The sequence below is a fragment of the Protopterus annectens genome, chromosome 8.part0, assembly GCF_019279795.1.
Source record: "Protopterus annectens isolate FY-2018-M chromosome 8.part0, PAN1.0, whole genome shotgun sequence".
Lineage (NCBI taxonomy): Eukaryota > Metazoa > Chordata > Ceratodontiformes > Protopteridae > Protopterus > Protopterus annectens.
Window position 1 is genome coordinate 1,192,319,561 of NC_056741.1, and position 24,340 is coordinate 1,192,343,900.

The following is a 24,340-nucleotide window of genomic DNA, read 5'->3' on the forward strand; positions in this document are numbered from 1 at the left end:
TTCATCTTGTCCCTCAAAAAAGGTCCATCATACTATTGTCCTTTCTAGATTCCATATGGAAAATACCTAGGCTTCTTTAGGTTAATCCGGACTGGATCCATTGTTGTAGCACAATTCCTAGAACCACTGTTCCAGGCACAAACTCCCTCTGCTTCAACAATCAGATTTCTCTAAGATGGCTGTAGTTCTTCTTTTATACATCATTTTAATAAAAATAGTTGTGCATTTAAAACAATTCCTGTGGAAAGCCTTTATGGCTAGTTCAAATATTTGTCTGTCATATATCAATATCAATTATTTTCATTACAGTAAACTCTCAACTAACCGGAACTCAAGCAACCGGCCCTCTCAAGCGGCCAGCGCAAAAAAATCAAAGAAATACAGTACATTATGAACAATTCAATTCAGTTTTCATGTCCTGCACTTTGCCCCCCCCCCCAGCCAGGCTTTTAATTACTGTATTTCAATATTAAAATCAAATCAATACAGTGTTTATGGTATGGTATAGCATAGTGCAGAGTACAGTATTGGTCAGGCCTATTTTTAATAGTAAACCTAAAGTAAGGCACACACGGAGCTCAGCAAAATGGACAACTGCTTTAATGAACAAGCACAAAAACAATCCACAGCAAGCTAAATCACAGCAGCACAGCACAGCAAACGAAATTGCAAAGCGCAAGCAACAGCACTAAAACTCTTACAGTAAGAAATAAAAGTAAACTAGAGAATTGACAAAATTCATAGACAGCAGTGTGTTGCCAATTTTAAACTTCCCATTTACACTAACAAATCTAACACAACAAAGATAATGTAAAAATTATGGAAGTCATCCGGGCATTATTATTAGGCAGTAAAAGAGAATAAATAGATATTAGGCCGGCAAGTGCACACATATGTGCTGACCATCAAGACTCCCTCCAGCTGTCTGCTATAGCCCATTTTTTTCCCTATACATTGGATTCCCCCACACAAAGGTGAGAACTGTCTAAAGGAGACCACCATTCAAGCAGCTATGAGGGAATTTTGTGTCCCTGATAGCATATTGACAAGTGAGGGCAATTCTAATGGCCAAACCCCACCCCTCATGTGAAAGAACTTATTTGGACACTCCTGCCCATCCACCTTAAAAGCTAACTAGCACCCACTAGTGGCTTAAGCTTGGCACCTACTTCCAGGTTGCATATTTGCATAGTAGGCCCTCTTACAAGAGATGTATGCAGTACAAGGCTAGCTGTGCCACCCCCCCCCAAGAATGAGCATGCTCATCCTTCCCTGTCAGCTCTGTTAGTCACCTGAGCCTCTAATCACTCTCGTATTAGATTGAGCCATAGTCTGGGCTTTTTCACTGTGCACTATTAGAGCATTGTATACATTTATTTTAAAAAGCAGGTACATATGTATATAAATATATTTGACGTTATTTCCAAATAAATTCATGTGTGTCAATTTCACTGCTAACAGGGGTGTATATGTGTATGTTCAACACACATTTGAAAAGTACACCACCGCCAAAGTCTTCTTTAAAAATAAACCAAACCAGTGGTCTGAGTGCCCAAGATAAAAAACTAGTAAACCTAATGTAAGGCACACACGGAGCTCAGCAAAATGGACAGCTGCTTTAATGAACAAGCACAAAAACAATCCACAGCAAGCTAAATCACAGCAGCACAGCACAGCAAACGAAATTGCAAAGCACAAGCAACAGCACAATAACGCTGTAAAGTTAATCCACATACGTTTTCGTCACAATAACTTCATCAGATACCTAACCTCTCTTCCTTTGATGAATAAATAAACTAATCTAATTCAAATGAACCGATGAGTGAACAAATTCAATTACGCATGCAAAATGCATTAAAACACATGAACCTTAAAGGTGAATGAATCTAAAAGTTAAAACCAATAGTATATATAATAAATAGATATAATAAATATATATATATATATATATATATATATATATATATATATATATATATATATATATATATATATATATATATATATATATATATATATATAGTTATATAAAATGCTTCAAACAGAAACCTTAGTTAAAATTGCTTTGTTAAATATAGGTATTGCCAGCACAAACCCGGTGGTGCAGCGGTAGCGTTGTTGCTTCACAGCAAGAGGTTCTCCCATTCGATTCTCGGCTTGGGTTGGGAGTGCCTTCTGTGTGGAGTCTGCATGTCCTCCCCGCGGTCGAGTGGGCATTCAAAAAACATGCGTTGAATGGGCGTGCCTTCATTGAAGGTTGGGCATCGGGCTGGCAACTCGACACCATAAAAACCAACTGCCAATCATTAGTGGACTGGAGTTCCGTAGTGGCGACCCCTAACTGGGAAAAGCCAAAAGACCAACAACAACAATCAGCAGCTAAATTGAATCCAAAAATACAATGAAATAGCACCATCTTGTGGAAATTAAATGAATGTTCATCTTGTTAAAAGATAAATACATATATTATTATTAAAATAAAACATAAAATGCTTGCATATATAATATATAAAATTATTTAAAAATATAAATATAAATATTATAATAATAACATACTATAATTTAGCTGATCTCAATTTCAGCACAGGTTTCAAGGATAAGATTTCATTTAAACCAGGGGCAGAACTTGCATCAAGAATAATTTGCCAATATAGCTCCCTATATTCCAACCGAGTCTCCCAAGGCCCTCCCCTGGGGTCTCGTGGGACTACTTCTATGACAAAAAAACTGAAATTTAGCTTTGCCACAATTGTTTTGATGTTTAAACAAAGCATTATTATCTTTTATTTTCCTTATCTCATATAAATGCTCAGAAATTCTCTGCCTCAATTTCCTCTTGGTCTTGCCAACATAAAAAGAGTCACAAATTTCACATATAGCAATATAAATCACTCCTGTGGTATTACAGTTGGCAAAACCTTGAGTAGTAATATACTTGCTCCTCTTTTTCAAAAGAATACAATCACCTTCCTTGATGTTAATGCAATATGGGCAATGCCCACATTTTCATGTCCCTTTTTTGTTATTGTTATTAGTGGGGTTAAAAAAGTTTGTCCCTTCCAATATATTCTTGATGTTGTGTCCCTTCCTATATACACATTTAAATAGATTTTCAAAGATATGATTTAAATCAGACAAACTGGCAATTTTTTTCATTCTTTACTAAGAATACTTCTCACCAGATTACTCTCCCCGTCAAAAGTGGTAAACATGGCAGAATGAAAACCTTTTTCTAAAGTTGTGGCAATAGCAGTGTTTGCCTCAATATTTTGTACTTCCAATGTAGGTAGGGGTACATCCAGAATTGGAGCAAATCTTCCTGTTCTTCCTTCCTTAACCTCCACAATAAGTGACGTTAGGAGATCTATTGGGTACCCCCTTGCTCCAAACATACTCTTAATAAATTCACATTCAGTATTAAAATCCTGATCGTCTGACATCATCCTACTGGCTCTCACCAACTGACCTTTAACTATTGCTCTTTTTTGAAAATGTGGGTGAAAGCTTGTATAATGCAAGTAAGCATTAGAAAACATATCTTTTCTAATAAGTTTTGATTTAAAACCTTCCCCCATTCTCTGTATATATACATCTAAAAAACACAATTAATCTTCATCTATTTTATAGGTGAATTTTAAAAAATGAGTTGTATTTGAAATAAAATCAAAAAATTCCATGAATTTTTCCAGGGTATTGTTCCAAAAAAGACAAACATCATCCAGGAAGCACTAATAGTAGTTCTAGTATTGTTTAAAATTAGAATTGTGAACAAATATTTCTTCCCAATACAATAAAATGATGTTGGCATATCTAGGTGCACAATGGGCACCCATAGCTGCGCCTTTAGATTGTCTAAAATATTCCCCTTGGTAGAATATAAAATTATTGTTTAAAATCAATTCCATTAAAAAAAGGCATGTACGAAATACCTTAAAAGAAATATTATTCTTGCTTCCCAAAAACTCTTCAAACCAAACTAAACCTATCTCATGAGGAATACACGTAAAAAGGTCCACAACATCCAAAGTGATAAAACTAGAAGTGTCAACCTGATTAGAATTATTAATATGCCTTAAAAAATCCCAAGAATCCTTTAACACATTAGGATGTTCCATCACCACGTTCTTGAGATGCACATCTACATATTTTGCCAGTGGAGCAGTAATAGAACCCTCCACAAATACAATAGTTCTGAGAGGAGGGTCATCATGATTTTTGTGGACCTTTGGTATACCAAAAGTACAAGGCACTTTGGGTTGTTCAACATGTAAATAATTATATGTTTCCAGATCAATAAGCCCCTCTAAAACTAAATCATTCAAACAGAGGGAAAGTTTTTTTATAAGCAATATGAATTTCATTCATAGACACTCTCTCATAGGTATATTGGTCATTTAACAAATCAAACATTTTTGCCTCATAATTAATATGATCCATAAAAAACACCCCACCCCCTTATCAGGCTTCATGATTCTAAGATTTTTATTATCTCTACATAAACTGAGTGTATGCATTTCTTCCGTAGAAAGGTTTGGACTAACCTTGTTGTACTTAAGTTTATCTCTTAGCTCCTTTTCAACCAAAACATCAAAATTCCTAAGCTGAGGGTGAAGGGGCAGATTGTACGTACTCTTCTTTGTTAAAACAGTGGTATTTTTTCTTATATTACCATTAAAAAATACCTCTAAATTTTTCTGCCTAATAAAAAGTTTAAAATCCACTAATAACTTTGCTATGTTGGCCTTAACGTTAGGAATAAAAGTAAAACCTTTAGTAAATAAGTTGAAATGACCCTTAGTAATGGGAGTAAAGGTATAATTAAAAATGTGAAAACCATTGTAACTAAACATACATTTATTAATCACTATTTCATCTGAAGGAATTACCTCCATGGTACCTTTCGACCCCTCTGGTTCTGATAACTGTACCTGTAGTCTACTGGGTCCTTGTTCTTGAGTCTCTCTGATCTCCTTGGGGAGGGAAACTCTAAAGGGTCATGTATGTTATAACTATTAAACTAAGTTTCAGCTGGTAAATTGTCATACTCCATGTCTCTTTTACCTCTATACTCATGTGGTTTGTTGTGAAAATTACCCCATGTATTCTTTGGTTTAGGGTATTGTGTATTATTTTTGTACTCCTTTACATCCCTTTCCACCTTTCTAAATTTTCTTTCATAAATCCTAGTACATTTTACTTCTACATCTTTCAACATTTCATGATATTTAACTCTTTCACACTCAATGCCAGACATTAAATCAGTGACAATCTTATTATTAATAATTTCAATCTGAGAAAACATTTTATCCATTTCCAACTCATTGTTTCTAATTATAGGCTTCATACTTTCAAGCCACATTTATCAAATGCACAAATAAGGTCCTTATGAAAGTCAGAGTTTTCCACAACATTGTTGGGGTATTTACACACCCGCAGACCTTTAGGAATAATGTTCAATTGCAAACAATGTTTAAGATACATGTTGTCCATTTCCAATACTTTAAACTTAAAAAGCATATTATCCAAGTCCAAAATTAAAGTGGTGTAGCTACCACTATAATTATTGTGTTGAGGTATAGGCATCTGTTTAAAATCAAGTTTAAAATCAAGAATATCTTTAAACTGAACAGTACCTGTATTATTTTGATGTACAACACCCGCTGAAGTTGCAATACTTCCATTGCTTCCATTCACAGGTTTCAAAACTGAAGTTCCAGATGAACTTGCTAGTAAAGAAATATTAGGAAAATCATCCAAGCTTTTACGATGAGGCTGGACACCCTGGCCATACTGTGCATCCAATTGGGAAATGGTTCCTTCATTCGAAGCTGAACCGGCGAGTCTATCCTGGTTACAGGGAATCGAAGATATCAAAGTTTGTGTTAAGGGTGTAAGCAAGCCCACAAGTTGGGATATCTGAAATACGAGCTTCCGAAGCTCGCCCAGTTCACCTCCTTTAACTGCAGTTGTAGTTGTTTCAATAACAGAATAATAGTAATTCCCAAGCAGCCTGAAGCTACTTTTTTCCAGCATCTACCAATCTCCATGGGTGTCGGTTAATTGAGAGTTTACTGTACTTCACTTAAATTTTACAACATTTTGATATATCACAGGGTGAGAAGCACCACATGATATTGCCATATGTTTATGTGTATGTGTGTGTGTGTGTGTGTGTGTGTGTGTGTGTGTGTGTGTGTGTGTGTGTGTGTGTGTGTGTGTGTGTGTGTATACACATATATCTATGTCTATATATATCTATATATATGGATTCACTTCAGAATCTCGAAATTCTGAAACATCGAATTTCATATGATCAAGACCATATGATCAATGTTTTGGAATATCAAAATTCCAAAACAAATCAAAAAAAAAATTTAAACCCCTCACACCCCTGCTACTTAAATATTCCAAATCCAAGATTGCACTACAGTGAGGAAAAGGGAAATTTCCCGTTCTGGGCTGTATCCAGATCTCCGTTCACTATGTCAGGATTCCGAACGTTCAATCATATGGTCTCAGTTTTATGAAAGTCGATCTTTCAGGATTTTGGTATTGTGAAGTGTTCCCCTATATATATATATATATATATATATATATATATATATATATATATATATACATATATATATATATATGTGTGTGTGTGTGTGTGTGTACACACACACACACACACACACACACACACACACACACACACACACACACACACACACACACACACGCAGATGCACTCACACACTCACTGGTGTCAAATCACTGTTAAAGTGTGGATATGCCCTTTCACCATTATTGTGTGATCTTGGAGTTGGTATGTACAATTAACAGCTGGTGGGGTTGCAAACCTGTATACTTGGGAAGCAAGAGGGCTTGCTTCCCTGCAAGAAATACTTTTTTTTTTTTTTTAATGTGGTGACATCATGTTCTGGCTCACGCATTTTTGTATTGAACTTTTCATACACACACACACACACACACACACACACACACACACACACACACACACACACACATTTATTTATTGATTGATTGATTGATATTTGTTGACCAGTAAAGACGACTGGATCAGAATCCCATTTTCAGTGGAGGCCCAGGGAGAAAAGCTCCGCAAATAATGTAAAAGAAGAAAGGCATTTATACAAAGATTAATCATAAAAAGTACATATAAGCACAAACATGTCCACGAACGAAAAAAAAAATTATAGTATAATATATGATGTATATTACATTATGTACAATGAGAATGTAGTAAAATCATTGGAGTATAAAGGCAAGAGGTGAAAGGTTGACAAAGGAGAAAAAAGGTAGAACGTTTATGGAGGCTTAGGTTTTAGTGCAGAGGAACAGATATGGTTGATAAGGTAAAAGCTTTTTAAGGTAATTCTGAAAGGCCTTATTGTGTCCAGTTGTGTGATGTAGGGGGGAAGGGGATTTCATAGTTTTGTTATACAATAGCAGTATAAGCTTTGTCCTGCTCTTTTTTTGGTTTGTTCATACTTAAGAGCTGTTTGTTACTTAAGCGATTTGTCCTGGTAGGGTTGTATGTTTGTATGATAGAGTGGAGACAGGGGCAACTACTGGACTGATATATTAATTTATGGGCAAGAGTTAGTGGGGTGAACTGAAGGTAGTGATGGAATTCAAGCCAAATTAGTTCTGAAACTGAATGACAGCAATGTGTGCGGTTAGGTGCCCCTATGGCAAATTTTGCTATTTTATAATAACATGCTTGTAGTTTATTGATAAGAGATGTGTGAACATTGGTGAAGATAAGGCTAGCATAGAAGAGGGAAGGGAGAAGTAGAGTGTCAGCAAGGCTGATGTTTGTTTGTACTATACATATATATATATATATATATATATATATATATACACACACACACACACACACACACACATACATATGTGTGTGTGTGTGTGTGTACAGTTGTAGATCATTTACCGTTTAGTTGAATGTTGAGAATATTGAACAATTTGAACGTTGGTTTTGCTATGTTAAGAGCCTGAAACCAGCATACGTGTTTGTAAGATCATGGGACAGCAGGTAGAATTTGCCCTTTCACCCCACCTCCCATAAAAGAAATGGCAGCATACTATATAATCAGTCAAAAATCATTAATTATGACAAATACAGAGACAAGGACACAAAAAAAAAAGTTAGAAAAGGCCAAACACAAGCAAAAAGACTTGCTTCAGCAGTTAGCCCTGTCTTTTTCAGTTAATCTAACCAAGCAACCTGTAAAACTCATGTAGTGGCCATAAGCAATATAGCCACTGCAGCTAATGGAATATACGAGAAATGCTTGAATAATATAAACTCCATACTTTCATAGATCAGTAATTTCAAAATGGAAAAGTACATACCATGTTTTTGGTGCTTTTCTCCCTGTAATGATAGCGGGACTTCATCAGAAGCACTTGGAGGCCTGTATATATAAACACGTGAAACAAGAGTATCACCCCTTTTTTAGGGGGGCAAGCTATAATACATAAACCACATTGATTCAAAAATTCATTAAGTCATGGATAAAAAGAGCACCTTGTTATACAATTCACATATGTACCTTGTCAGAATGTTATGAAAACTATATCAGCAGTCTGATTTCTAATTTTAGAAATACCTATAAAAGTAAACATAACACACATATGCTTTAAAGTATGCTTATACAAAGTATTAGACATATGTTTACATTTAATGTCACTTAAATGTCCACCAATAGGTTTTTTAAAAGTCTTGATATTTTGTCTACATAAAAGGCGCCGCTTAAACAAAACACCAGATAAATAATACCAAAAATATTTACAAGTAATCAAATTTCTCAAAAAGTATTTCTTTCTGAAATTTGCAGTGCAAGGGTGCTTAGTACTAAGGACCTTAGGACAAAACCTACAATATCTACACTGGAGGCATCCCACATGATTTTTCCCCAGTAAAGTGCTCTATGTGGAAACAATCTTGAATAGCTACATTCTTGCTACTTGCCTAATCTGCCTTACAGTTTTGCTCCTTTGATAAGAGAATATATACAAGTGGCAACATTTCAGCTAAATCCTTGTTAATACACAACATGTCCTAATATTTATTTACAACATTCATAAAAAACACTGTTTTCTTACCAAAGGTGGTGACCAAAGTGATCTTATATTTTGATTTTGCAGAGTGTTGTTTATACTGAAGCAAGATGCTTCTGTCCAGGATATCAGCTTCAGAACAAGGGTGTAGTTAGGCATACTCAGTGTACTCAAATGAGTACATTTTTTGTTCTGAACATCTCTTTGGAAACTTCAACACTCAAAAAGCACAGAATGTTTAGAAGTGTCAAATCAGTGTTTAGAGTATAGTGGTATGTAAAGATGTTTGCTTGAAAGGAATACACCTTTAAAACAGCTTTTTATCTGAATAAATATTAACAGTTGAAAATAATGTGTCACCTTCCTAGATGTATTGGTGGTAGCATCTTGACGGTTTAGTATATTTTTAAAATGATAGGCAGGTGGTAGGGTCAACAGCATTTGGTTTGAGTACAAAATGTACATTTCTGGCTACACCCCTGCTTCAGAATGTACCATATTCACAGTACATTTCTTGTAACCCCTGACTAACAAACATTGGCTAAGATCATCTGCCAAATAATTAATAGTCCACAGGGTCAGAACAAATTATTTTATTACAGTAAAAGGGTGACTTATGAATATTGAAAAAGACATGGCAAATGGCAAAAGCTGGCTTTCATAAAGAATTTTTAGGAAAGGGCTTTCTATACAGATTTGAACATATTGTATTATTACTAGTTCTTTATCCAAAAAAAATCCAAAAAGGAAATAGACAAACTCAAAAGTTACAATTACCATTTGTTCTTATTAAGTTATTGAACAAATTATTGTAAGTCTGGAACATCCACCTTCTAAATAAGCTAGTTATTATACAGAACATGTAGCAATTTTAACCCTTTATATGTTACCTCATAAAATATATGTTTTTCAAAAATGCCATAAAAAATAGGTATAAATAGGAAAAGGAAGCCTCAATTACCATACCCTGTAACTGAAAATAGCACTGTGAATCATAGTAAAATACATTTTTGGTTAACACATATTCTGTTTAATACTCCAAAAAGTTATTATAGCCAGGGGCATATATATTAACTCTCTCAGGCCAAAATTGCAATGGTTCAGACCCTGCCCATTGAGAGATACTGATATACAATGCACAATGACAGATACTGGTATACAACACCCTAATATCCAAGGTATGATGTAAATGATTATTCTCCAGTTGAATACCATCCAGGTTAGTGTTGTCACCTCACAGCAAGAGGTTCTCCAATTTGATTCTCGGCTAGAGCGCCTTCTATGTGGAGTCTGCATGTCCTCCCCGCGGTCGAGTGACATTTAAAGACATGCAGGTAGGTGCATGTGTGATTGAGTGTGCCTTTTTTGAAGGGTGGGTGTTGGGCTAGCAACTTGGCACCATAAAAATCCACTGCCAATCATTAGCAGACCGGAGTTCCGATGTGGCAACCCCTAACCAGGAAAAGCCGAAAGACATTAGTTTAATTGTAAAAATTATGTAGAATCTTTCAGTCTTGATACAGAGCAACAACAGAGAAAGTTATTCTTCTAAAGATCAGAAAGGGGTTTAGTAAGTGAAACCCTTCTATTGACTACTGGACTCCTGGTTGACTGTCTACTGTCCTTATGAATCTTTGGTGAAATATAAAATCAATGTTTGTTATGAAAATACACAGTTAACTCATACTGTAATCTGTTAATAAATGATTCTCTCAGAAACAGCCAACATTAAAAAAACATAATTTTTTTTAAATTGATTAGTAGGATATAGCAGCATCTTAGAGTAATACTGAGCATCAGTTGATTGAGAATATATCTTAGAATGATAGTCTTCTGAATTCCATATTACTACTCTCCCAGCTTTGTAGGATATTTTAATAGCATTGTTATAACCCAGACTTTCTAAAGCATCATATTTATCATTAGATCATTTCTGATCGTAGGACAGTGAAGTAAAAAGCTACAAGAAAAATCTAGCGAAGTTAGAGTTGCCATTGTGTGATTCCTTAAACCTCTTGTATTAAAGGCACATGGGATATATGCAAATGACCTCTTGAGGCCATCAGGTGTTTCAGCTATATGGCAGTTCTGAATGCCCATGACTTTTTTTCTTTTTAAGTCTGTTCTGGACAAATTCAAGCCAATAAAGCCAAACCCCACTAGCTGTGGACAGGAATATTTCAGCCTTCTTATGGCCTCATCAGCATAGCATAAGTGGACTGTTTGGCTAACCTGTAGAAACACACGGTTGTCATACCCATCTCATGTCCAGGACCATGCAGGAAAAGAAAAACGTAAATCAAGTTTCACAGCCTCCTTAAAAGCAATTACTGTCTAGAAGGTTTAAACCTAAAACTGTTGTCACAATTTTCATGATTGTCCTTAAAAATATCAAATTTAACTTGTGACGAAAAACTTGTACATCATAAATGTGTTGAAGTTCTGTAATAAAAATGAAGCAGTAAAATGTAAATTTGTATTCAATAAAGCAAATTCATTACGTTTCAGTCTATAATCAGAAATGTTGCAAACCACTGAATTCATAGCATAGTAGGGCATTAGAGTCAAGGGTGCCCACTGGAATTTTTGCAGGGAGGTGCAAAACCAGAGTCAGGGTAATGGATTGGGCCCCCACATACACAGTCCCCTTCCCACAATCATTTTAGTGTCCCATTACTTGGCTATTTTCCCCCACTTTTCAAAACTCCCAGTGTGCATACTGTTTTCTGCTTTACTTCTAAAATGATTATAGATGTTTAGATTTAATTTAAAACTTTTATTTCATATTTTATAGCACAGACACTGATAGACATTTACTAAACAAAGCAATACAGTCTCACAATGAAAACAGACTTAGCATTAAAACTTCTCTGCCCTTGAAACTCATATTTAGTGAAACAGCATTGAAACGCACATTCAAAAACATGCATTTGGCCAGTGGTGGATTAAGTTTGCCTTTGGGTTGTTTGCAAATCATAGACTCCTTGCGCACATTTTTAGGACCATGCAAACATGCAAGAGGTCTTTTATTCACCTTCCTGGTGGTATTAAATTATGTCCCTTGTATAATACAACACCACTTGTTAGACCGTGTTTTAAATTTATAGTTTTGAACATTTTTCCAGTAAGCAATGAAGCACAACATAGGAACCAATAATGACAAAACTGTCCAGTTCAGAACATTTCATTGATAAAAGGCCACTCAAACATCTTTCTTTACAATCCATCAATATCAATGTGCACAATCTCTGCAGAAGTAAACAAAACCTGAATAATTCCACATTATAGAGATCTGTAACTATTGAGGAGGTTGCTGCTAGCAAATAACTTTATATTTCAATGCTTCATTCAGTGCCAGTTGGCCTTGAAGAATAAATTGCCAATGTTACATAAAAAATGGTAAGCTGCTAATATTGCAATAGGGAATGGATGGCAAACTGAAAACAGGTTCATAGTTACTAAGCATCTCATCCAAAGGAGGATATACTCAGGACTGCAGCACCCTCTCTTAAAATACAACAAAATATTAGCAGTCTATCTATATGCTGGGAGAATAGAACCCATAGACTTCTGCATCAAAAGCAAGCATGTTACTTGCTATGCTACTAACACTGCTGTTAAACTTTCTACCACAATAGTGATACCATTTGCTAAACAAAACAGTCGCACGTTGTAAACAGACTTAGCATGAGCAGCAGTAAATGTTGCTTCACTTGAAGCTCAAAATTCCTTGAAAATGCACTTGAAACTCAATTCCTTGAAAAATGCACCTGAAACTCTGTTCCCTAAAAAATGCAGTTTGGTAGTTTAGGTTAGGGTTACCACCTGTCCCACTTTGCGAGGGACAGTCCCTCTTTGGACAGTTGTGTCCTGCAAAAAAATTGTAAAAATGATAAATGCCCTGAGATTTTGGGGCAGAATTATTGCCTATATTTTATGTAATAGTTGCATAAAACAGTTATTCTGTATCTGAAACACCTAAATGTTATAAGAAACAGAATAAGCAACTAAAATGCTACAAGAATAAGCTTTTATTTAGGCAAAGAAGTGAAGTTCTGTCATTTGTACTGGCCGTGGGTAGGTTTTGGCTTACAAAATCTGACGTTTGTACCAAAAATGTCCCACTTTAGGCATTTGAAAAGGTGGCAACCCTAGTTTAGGTAGAGGATTCAAGCTCTTGTTTCCTGTAACTAAGATACAGGGTTTGAGCCTAAGCATATTGCTAACTGCCTGCTATTCCTAACTAAGGCATTTCACACTCACACACAGACACCTTAATCTCTTAGTGCAAGAAATCTGGACAAAGCCTAAAATAAATAGGGACAGATTATAAATATTGCTCTAATAAACTTAAGAAAATTGCTAGAATAACCAGATTTGTGTTAGTATGCATTTTTCTAAAGGATATGAAGACTGAAACTCAAATGTCTGTCATTGTTTAGTTAACTTCAGTGTTCTTTTATGAGAAACAGACCAAAAATATGGGTAAAAAATCTGGACACTTGAGAGGTATGTTACTTACGTCTTATTCACACACACACAGACACACACACACACACACACACACACACACACACACACACACACACACACACACACACACACACACAAATATACACATACCTTCCTCTTACACACACACAGACACACACATACACACACACACACACACACACACACACACACACACACACACACACACACACACACACACACACACACACACATCATGCCTCTCAACCTCTTAGCACAAAAAATCAGGACAAAGCCCCCAGAATTGGGACAAACTTTAAATATTGCTCTCACAAACTTATAATGTTGCTAGAATAAAAGGTATTGTATTATCATGAATTTTCTGAAGGTTATGAAGTCTGAAACTCAAATGCCTGTCATTATTTAGTGAATTTTGTCCTCTTTGATTTGCCACAATAAACCCAGAAAATCACAAATGTTATGAGGGAGAGACTAAAATTACAAGACAAAAATCTGGACAGTTATGAGACACCTCCCTCTTTCTTTTACACATGTACACACAAACACAAACACACACACACACACACACACACACACACACACACACACACACACACACACACACACACACCGCTCTCTCACTTGTTGGTTGATGGTCCACATTTCAAACATCTTCCGGCATTCAAATTCCATGGACATGAGATGAAGATATAAACAAAAGTTTGCACAGACACAGAAGACGAAAATAGGTTGCACATACCTGTCATGTCTGTGTGGCCGGAAACAAAGGGAGTTCCACATTCTTCTTAAAGAAGAATGTCCTTAAAAAATTTTTGATTTGTTTCTTTATTATTTTAATTTAAAAAAAAAATCTCCAAACCAGCAATCCAAATCCAGGGGGGTGCAAGTACACCCCCTTGCATCTGCCTACAGGCGCCAGTGACTACCGTTCATTTCCCTTCTCCATCAGCTTGTTGAACATTGTCCATCATTTCTGGGTTTATGCTTGCGTTACCTACCACACCTCTATCTTTTGATAGTAAATGGGGTAGACCATTGGAGTGGTTAGTTGATCATTTAGTTGGAGGGGAGGCAATGGCTAAATTCATCTTCAGTACCTGTGGTAGAAGAAGAAACTTCAGTGGTGCAATTATGTGAAGCATCAGTTGTTGAAACAGATTTCTTGGAATGCCTGCCACCTGATCTTTTATGTTTACATTTTGCCTTATTAAAGCATGGGTGACTCACATTAAAATGATCAGAACATGTCTGGAGGCACTAAGAATACTGCCTGCTATTTTTATAATCATGTTCATCCCTTCAAACTAAATACAGTTGTAAAAATACCTCTGGAAGCAACACTGAAGAAAATAATGCTGACTCCAATTTGATCAAGTCTGAAAGTACAGGACAAGATAATTATAATAATATAGTGGAAACACGCAAAAAAGTACCATATATTGAGCTTGTTTACCAAGGTATAAGGGAGCCTAACACTCAAAGCTCTTACCGAGCTGGGGATGGAATGATTCTGGACAACCCAGAGCAAAGTACTGTGACTTCAAAGTATTTGAGTCCACATGTACTTGTGAATTCCATACTTAGGCAAAATAATATGGGTCCTCTGCTCCAAATCATCATGTGCTATACCCAGAGATAATTGTTGAGTGTCATGCTGGAAAGAAAAGGACTAGAAACAGAAACACAAGTGGTAATATGACTATGAACTGGGAAAAAGTTAAATAATAATGAAAGAAAGAAATTGGAACTACTGACAAAACAGTGATGATATAAAGTTACATTTCACTATTAACGTAGAAGAAAACTGACAACATTGAGCAAGTTGTAGAAAGTGACAGTAATAAAGACTTTGACACTTTAATTCTGTGAGACTGTCCTTCAATTAACAGTGAGTTATTCATTGACTACTTACAGTAAATTGTAGGTATAACTAAATTCTTATCCATGCTGCCACAATTGATTTGCATTTGGAAACTTAATCATATAAATAATGCAATATTATTATTGTTCAAATTAGCAGGGAGTGCTTCTTTGAAACTGATTTTTAAGTGAAATTATTCCCTTTTCACTATGGAGTGACTGTACTTATACCAAAGCCAATATATATATATATATATATATATATATATATATATATATATATATATATATAAAAAATATATATATATATATATATATATATATATATAGATATAGATATATATATATATATATATATATATATATATATATATATATATATATATATATATATGTCGCCAATGTGTTTAACAATTACTTCATTAATGACTGTAGTTATAATTTCACTTATAGAGGCAATAACCGATGGAATAACATCTCTAATGAGGCCTTCTACCCCATCATCAGTACAATGCCAATGGCAAATTTATTATGCTGCATTAAAAAAGCACAGTCTCAGACCAGATAATATCACATCAATCCTTCTATACAATATCAGGGAATTTGTCTTACCATCTTTAAAATCAGTGGTGCTACGGTAGCGTTGTCGCCTCACAGTTAGACGTTGCCCGTTCGATTCTCAGTTAGAGCATGTTCTGTGTGGTGACATGGGTGAATGGGCGTTCCTTCGTTGAAGGTTGTGCATTAGGCCCGGCAAGTCAGCACGTAAAAATCTACTGCCAATCATTAGCGGACCGGAGTTCCGCTGTGGTGACCCCTCACCAGGAAAAGCCGAAAGACACAGACTGTTTTCTGAAATGGTACCTAGTTTTTGGATAATCACATGTTACTTGAATACATAAGAAAGGCTAAAGAGATGATATTAAGAGTAACTGTGCAATTAGCTTGTCACCAATTATAGGTAAATGTAAGCATTGTATTGTCCAAATTACTAATAAATGTAATGATTTAGAGTCATTTGACTTCTCTCAACACAGTTTCTGTAATGGGAAGGTGACCTTAACAAAGCTAATGAGTTTTACGAACAACTACAATATACCTAATACAAAGATTTACCATCAGGCATCATATTTCTAGATATAACCAAGTCTTTCAATTCTTTATCTCATGTAGTCATTTATAGTGCAATGATGACTGAAGATATAAATCCATATATTACATCCATTTTATTCTGTATGCCAGGCATAGATCTCCCCTCAAGAGCTTGCGGCACACACAGTACAGGGATAGCACCTTGAGCTGGTCTGCATAGGAATTGTTATTTATGCCCTGTTTTCTTTAATGAGGAACCTCTGTGGATGTTCCAATTGTTGGCTGTACCTGGTTAGGTACATACCCAAGGGTGCACTGTCTAAATGATAGGTCTGCTGAATGCTGACTACAGTAGAACAATGACTTCCTTGGACTTAAATGCCATGCCTTTGTTTATAAGTTGCACAATATAGACTGATTTCCTCACTACTGTAGACATACAATGGTCAAAGACTTGATTAGTGTGTGTGTGTGTGTGTGTGTGTGTGTGTGTGTGTGTGTGTGTGTGTGTGTGTGTGTGTGTGTCCAAGTCCCTGACTACTGGGTCAACTCTTGAGGGTGTGGTGTCAATATGATAGTTTTCAGGGATGGATGACTTCCCGAAGGATACTATTATGCATTCCTTGGCATTTAGTTTTAGTCCCTGACTCTGACACCAGTTGTTTGTCTGTGTCAGCCCTTCCCGGAGAACATTTGTGTCAGTGTGAGATTTAGTGACAGCTCCTAATTTGCAACCATCTGCAAATTTAGTGAGCCAGAGGCCATTGACATCGGCCTTGACGTCAGAGAAGTAAATGCCAAAAAGGAGCAGTCCCAGGGCAATGTCTTTTAAGATATTTTCCTGGCGTCTGGCTTTCAGCTGATACATTAAAAATATTGACACATCCGACTAAACCAACTGGATTTTCAGAAGTGAAAGGAGATGCATCTTTGAATCTGTGATGCACCTTTTGGATCTTCAAGCACAGTTTCTTTAATTGTACATATATAAACATCCTCCAAGCAAATAGAATTTCTACATCATCTGACTGATGAGACTTTTTGTATTTATTTGCAAAGCCGCCTTCATTTATGACTTTATCTTGTGCATTTATCATTGTTTTTGTTTCCGATGCAAAGAAGGCTATAAAAGACAGAATGACATTAGAAGGGTCACTACAGATGATTACTTTATAGGTGCCTTTCTCAGTTCATGGTTTGTTCATAAGCGACGGGGACCTGTTACTTATACATGTAATTGGGGGTGCTAGAGTTTGCATTTGAGGGTTAGGTGTCTAAAGCCTGAGTTGGGAAGGAGTACTGTTTTCATACAGAATATTCTTAAGCTAAAGAATATTAGTTTGGGATATCCATATTTACTGTGTAAAGCATCAGGCAGCATTGCACGCTGAAAACAAACAAATTACTGTATCTCAGTCCACAGTTTTGTAATTACATTCAAGTGTCAGTCTATTAATGGTCACACTTTCTTCTCTGCTGCAGAGAGCAATACAACATTAACATCTCTGACAATGACAACAGAAAGAATGACTACAGTATCAAAAACTGAAGGAGACAGACAAACAACAGCAAACCCAACAGAAAGTCCAGGTTTGTTGTCATGTTTATTACATTTTTGCAGCACCAGGAGTTTGGGATAAAGGGAAAATGTAACAACATTAGAGGAAGAGCTAAGATGTAAGGAACATTAGTGACTATCCGTCACCTGACATATGACATCTAATCACTACTAGCATTAGTATGGTAAAATGAGGGGCAGAATGAAAGCAGCCATTCACAGGTGAAAGACAGTTTTAATACATTTAACTTTTTGATATTTCTGGTCCGAGGATCTACCCCATTTGTTTTCCTGCCATACATTATACGTATTTGTATGCATTCTTCAGTCCATTTCTTTGTTTTGTATATCTGTCTTGCCGTTTAGATTCCTTACATATGTTTTCACTTCTGTCTTCACCAGATTGAATGGGGGGGGGGTCTGGAAATTAACACTATCCTATTTTTTAAGTCCCCATCATTCCGCTATTCCTCAGGCTTCAATGCATAGTCTTGGTGTCTGAGTATCCTATTGTACTGCATAACACATAGCAGTATAAAGAATGATTATATATACAAATAGCATAATAACTGAAGTAGCAGCTGCAAAAGGAACATAGAAACTTCAGAGGGACAGCTGCATGTTTATTTTAAACATTTTCCTAATACAGATGTGTATGTTATTGTAAGAAATGAATCACTATTCCCATTTCCATCATGATGGGGACTTTCCTACTTAAAAAAATGGAGTTCTGCCACTCATTTATGAAAATCAGATGTCTGAAAACTGGCATTTCTATAACTCAATGAAAATGTCAAGGTTCATTTAAAAAGTACGCTGTATCACACTTCCTATCTTATCGTGTTAAAAAGTGCTCATAACACTATATGACTGCAATACATAAAGGTAAGTCAGTTCATATATGTAGACAAGGGTAGGCAGGGGAACAATCAGAGATGGATCATGGTCAAATGGATACCTGTGCATGGTAATGGATCCCTTCACCTGCTATAACAATATCCTAATACTTATCTGGCTCTCTCCAATAAGCATAGTATACTACTCAAACCAGTCACTATACACTTAATGCTGAAGATGAACTTGGATGGTTAGAATATGATTGGCAAGTGAGACTGAATGCTTGCCACCCACCTGGGTTAAATGATAGGGAAGATTTTGTAGCCTTTCTTAAAAGAAAAGGATTAAAGGATTAATTGGTAGCTATGTGATTTTAATTGATTGTGTATTTAGTTGTTAGAGATTTTTTGTAACATTACTCAGTCTAAAGAAGTCTTATCTAGATGAAAGCGCTTACAGTTTAATGTTTCTTGGTTATTAAATTCTCTTGTTTTGGGTGTTTTCCAGTGTTTTGTTTTTATTTTTTATTTTCAGTCACTATACATACTATTTCTTCTTTACTATTAAACGGTCACATAAATTTGGATTAAATATATAACTTGTACTTCAGATTTTACAGCAAAAAAAACTGACAGGCATATGTCAGACAAACATGGCTTAGCTTATAACGGCCCCAGTGGTCATTAGCCTAGTATACACCTATGAATCTGCAAACTCTCACACTGAAAACATAGTTAAGGTGAAAAACATTAAATTTCTCTTCCCTTGATACTTACATTTACTGAAAATGCATCTGGCAACACATTAAACTGCAGGAAATATGCGGGGATATGGAATCAAATAACATATAGCAAAACACTATTTAGTTGCTATGTGGACAGTGCAGGAACTTAAAAGACAGAAGTGTAACAAATTTGCTAACAGCCTGGCACAGTCTGCTGGATTCAAGTGTCCTTTTTCAGGAGCACTGCCTGGTGAAGTGACTGCAGTCACAAATGAAAAGCTGATTGAATCAAGCCCTGCACTACAGGAAGCAGATTCATTTACAGCTCATAGCCTTACTCATCTACTCTAAGGACCAGACCAATTGTTGTAGACCAAACACTGTGCATTTCACACCAAAGTGCATGCAAAAAACATGCTAAATTAAACATGCATTCATAGTTTAAAATATTAATGAGGAAAGCAAGGATAATACCAAAGAACATGGTTCATATGATGATTTTCTAGTTTACTACAACTGATTCCTTCCTTTACAACACAATTACTCTGGGATGCAGGAACCAAGTATTTTATACACACACACACACACACACACACACACACACACACACACACACACACACACACACACACACACACACACACAAGGTGACTTTCAGCCAAGGTTCCTTGTATGAATGCACGTACAACAGATTTTTGCATGTGATCAAATGAATGAACAAGTACATAAGTAATGACCTAAAAGAGTATTTCAGCTTGCTGCTGTTAGACTCATACAGTGCAACCTATTGTTCCCCCAATGCCATCCACCCTCTTAGCTCAAGAATCAGTAATATAATTTAAATGTTAGTATTACATACTTAGAAAGTTACTAGCATAGCAGATGTTGCATTAGCAAGCATTTTCTGAATTATATGAAGTCTGAAACTATGTTTGCCATTATTTAGTGACTGTAGTTCAAAGTGTTTTACCAGAAAGCCACACATTTCATGAGGAAGAAACAACAAATATAATGAAAAAAGAGAACTATACCCTTTATAAATGCACAAACACACACACACATATATGATATTTATATTCACACACATAGCCATACACAAATCCACAACTGCATCCATCACTTGCAATCACTTGCATGACTGTACACCTCAGGTATCTGCTTGTTCAAATGAATTAATAAATTCATGAATAATGACTCAGAAATGTGTCCCAACTCATTGATATCAGAACCATACAGTGATACAGTGCAACCCACTGTATCTCCCTCTGCCCTCTCAGCTTCTTAATACCCACTAAATGTTATCTTCCAAATACCCTAAATATCCAATCACACATGATAATTCCTATTGACATTCTTTAATGTACCCTCTCTGGCTTCCTGCTCTTCTCCCATGAATCCTCTCCTCCCACCCCTGCAATAACTCTTCTGTAAACCCCTTCATTATAGCATCTGTCCTACACATTGCATCAAACTTGTGCCACTATTCTCTTCTATCTTTCAGCTTGCTATAGCCGCACCTATTTACTGCCATGCTACAGAACTTCACAACTACTTAGTTATTCTTCTGTACCTTTAAACTATTCCTTGTGTCCCTCTTACTTCATTTACAGCAGCCAAACTCCTCATCTCTCTGTGCTGTAAACAGGCCTAAACCAAGAAACCAATGTTAAAAATGTGCACTGTACTGTCGTTGATTTACTTATTTGCTATTGATTGCTTAACCAGGTTTCACTCCCTTTCTCTTGTTTATGACTTATTTAAGCCTATAGCTATTTCTGTTACATATGCCATGCAAAAAAACATCTCTCTGTACTGACATAGCTCTACTTAGCTGTTCTTTTAAAAGTATTTTATTTCTTGTATTTCTTGATTTGATAGTTATGACTCATTGGTATAACATGTACTTTTTGTCATCTAACCATTAATGGTCAGTTATTTGTATTGTTTTTATTGGACTTATACTTCTCTTTCTTACTCTAACCATCAATGTATGTATTTATTGTGGTGCGTTTCTCTCTGGACCTCCAATAAAAAGTGGCCTTGTCCCCAAGATGGATTATACAAGTAGACCAATGCTAATAAATAAATAAATGTTTTAACTCAAGAATCAGAAACAAAGACAAAATAGGAGTTGATCCCAAAACCTAAAGAATACTGTGTGGTCATCACTTCCACTAGTCGAATGAAAGCATCTGGACAGATTGTAATAGATACTTCCCTTAAGAGCTTTTTCATGTCACCTAAGAAACCCTCAGAATGGCCAGACTACCATCTGGCTTAGTTACTTGTTTAAAGTCACACAGTAGGCAAATGGTGGGGAAGGAATCAAATCCTGTATTTTTGGCTACAAGAAGCAGTTTAGTAACATCTCAGAGACTTAAGTGCCAAACAAGTCTAATTTACTTAAAACATTAACAGAGCAATGTGTTAGATGGACATGGATTTTAACAGTTAAGAACTATGATTATCTAATGACTAGCATTTTTAAAATGAATGTATTCCTTAGTGATTACCATAAGGAAAGTTAGAAAGGGACAGGGCATAAATAGATGTTCTAGAAAAGTGGAGACAGATACAATTGAACTAGTGCATGCATTTTCTGACCTAAAAAGCTATCAAAGTCTAATTACTGGCATTATTTAGTCTAGCAGCTGGTGCAGAGGATTAAGGCTGCGAGCAACTTCCTGTAGTCAAGGGTACAGTGTTTGATGCTTTCTACTTCCATCTGCAAACTAAGTGATTCTGAGCATTGACTTGCCATTTAGCCAGACAATGCTCCTGGGTTGTCTTTGAAAAGTGGGTTTGCATAGTTAAAAACCCTGGTTAATAAAAAATAGGGCATAAATATTCTGAATAAGATTGTAAAACTCTAATGACTGGCATTATTGGCTGTCTAGAATTCTCTGTGATTAACTGGAATGTTTTAGGAGGTGAGCATTTTTGAAGAGGACTTGGGGTAAAAGACTTCATAGAGCAAGACTTATGATGTGCAGGTAAATATTCATGGGTAAAATTAGCCAGGATATCTTATCTGATATGCAGGTCTCTTTGCTTAGATAAGACGCACATACATGTGCACGCACACGCGTGAGCACACACACACACACACACACACACACACACACACACACACACACACACACACACACACAGCAAATGTTCATTCATAACAGACTTCTCCTATGTGCAGACTCTGAGGTAAACCATTACATTTTAAAGATTTTTGTTGTGCAAAATATCTGTCCAAAATTACCACGATTCATTTTGACTGTGAAATAGCTTTTTCAAACCACTGAGTCAGAGAGAGAGAGAGAGAGAGAGAGAGATATCCTGGAGCTTTTTGAAGGTCAAAACATTCCTAACAGACAACTCAGAACCAATAACCAGAACCTACTTGAACTACACATACCATTACGCCCCCCAGGTAAAAAACTTCTATCTTATAGTTTAGCATGTCTCTGAAACCCCCTACCTCCAGCTATTCGTACCACCTTCAACCACTTTACATTCAAAAAATATCTTTACTCTCATTTACTAACACAGTGGGAATGCTCCTGCACCCACCCTTCATAATTTCAATGCTCTTCCTTCCACCCTCATATTTTCAAAACTACCTTATTTTCTTCCTCCTCCTGCTAATAAATTCCCTTGCATCTGGTAAAGAAACATTGGTTCTATATCCTTAAACAGTAATTCTGTAAAATTCTACAATTACTGCAATATGACTCACTTTATAGTATGTACCATCTACAAACTGTAATGTGTACAGTTCTGTAAATACTGCATTTTAACTCTGTATAAAACGCAATCTGAATCACTTCTATAGAAAGTACCATCTGCAACAGTCAACACAAGTGTTATGCTCTAACTGTGTAATTGTATTGTATTGATAACTTGATTGCTAATCTTTTATTACATTTGTATAACTATATAACCTTGTTAATGGAGCTTTTCTCCCCAGGACTCCATTGAAAACGGGTTCATCTTGGCCCAATGGACTATCCTGGTAAACCAACTGCAAATAAATAAATAAATAATTAATAAATAAAAACAAAGCAGCAGTAGTTGTTGGAAAATGTGGGTGGAAATGTTAATGTCCACGTAATACTGAACTTCATTGTCAGCAGTCCAGTCAACTGGAGTGAGAATAGAGGCAACAACCTTCAAGTCTGCCAGCAAGAAAAGCAAGTCTGTTACCTGTTGCACCATAGACACTGCTTTAGATGACAAATACAGGTCAGGGGACAATCAAATAGTCTAGTAAAGTCATTTTCTAGACTACAGGCATTCTGTTACATCGTATGAAGAGCCTTTTATTTTATTCATAAACTCAGCCTTGGTGAACCTACTACATAATACATCCTGAAATAAAAAACTGTCCCTACCAATGTTTTACTTAAGTTCTGCATTACTTTGCAATTTGAAAAGTTTATTTAATGTGCTGAAATACTTTCTCATTTTTGTTTTTTCTTAAAGGCATGGAAAGGAAAAAACAAAATGCAGATAGTGACAACCATGTAGAAACAAACTCCACAGGTGTGAATCCACATTTGCCTGGTGTTATCAAAAACAATTGTTTTCAAAAAGGGCTTTAGAAATTAATTAAATTGGGTGCCCCAATGACATTAGTTTTAAGTCCTTTCCCTATTTCTAGTGTTTCATCACAGGGGAAGAAGACACAACAGTAGTTAAATGAACTGATGGCC

The 24,340-nt window shown here is 35.9% G+C and overlaps 1 protein-coding gene across 2 annotated transcripts in view; it reads left to right on the forward strand.

The window, feature by feature from the left end:
* LOC122809295 overlaps window positions 1-24,340 on the forward strand; it is a 328,407-nt gene that overhangs the window by 253,235 nt on the left and 50,832 nt on the right. For both annotated transcript variants that reach the window (XM_044080678.1, XM_044080677.1), the window contains one exon: window positions 17,998-18,105. In XM_044080678.1, the coding sequence (XP_043936613.1) occupies window positions 17,998-18,105 (108 nt within the window). The remainder of the gene's footprint in view (window positions 1-17,997; window positions 18,106-24,340) is intronic.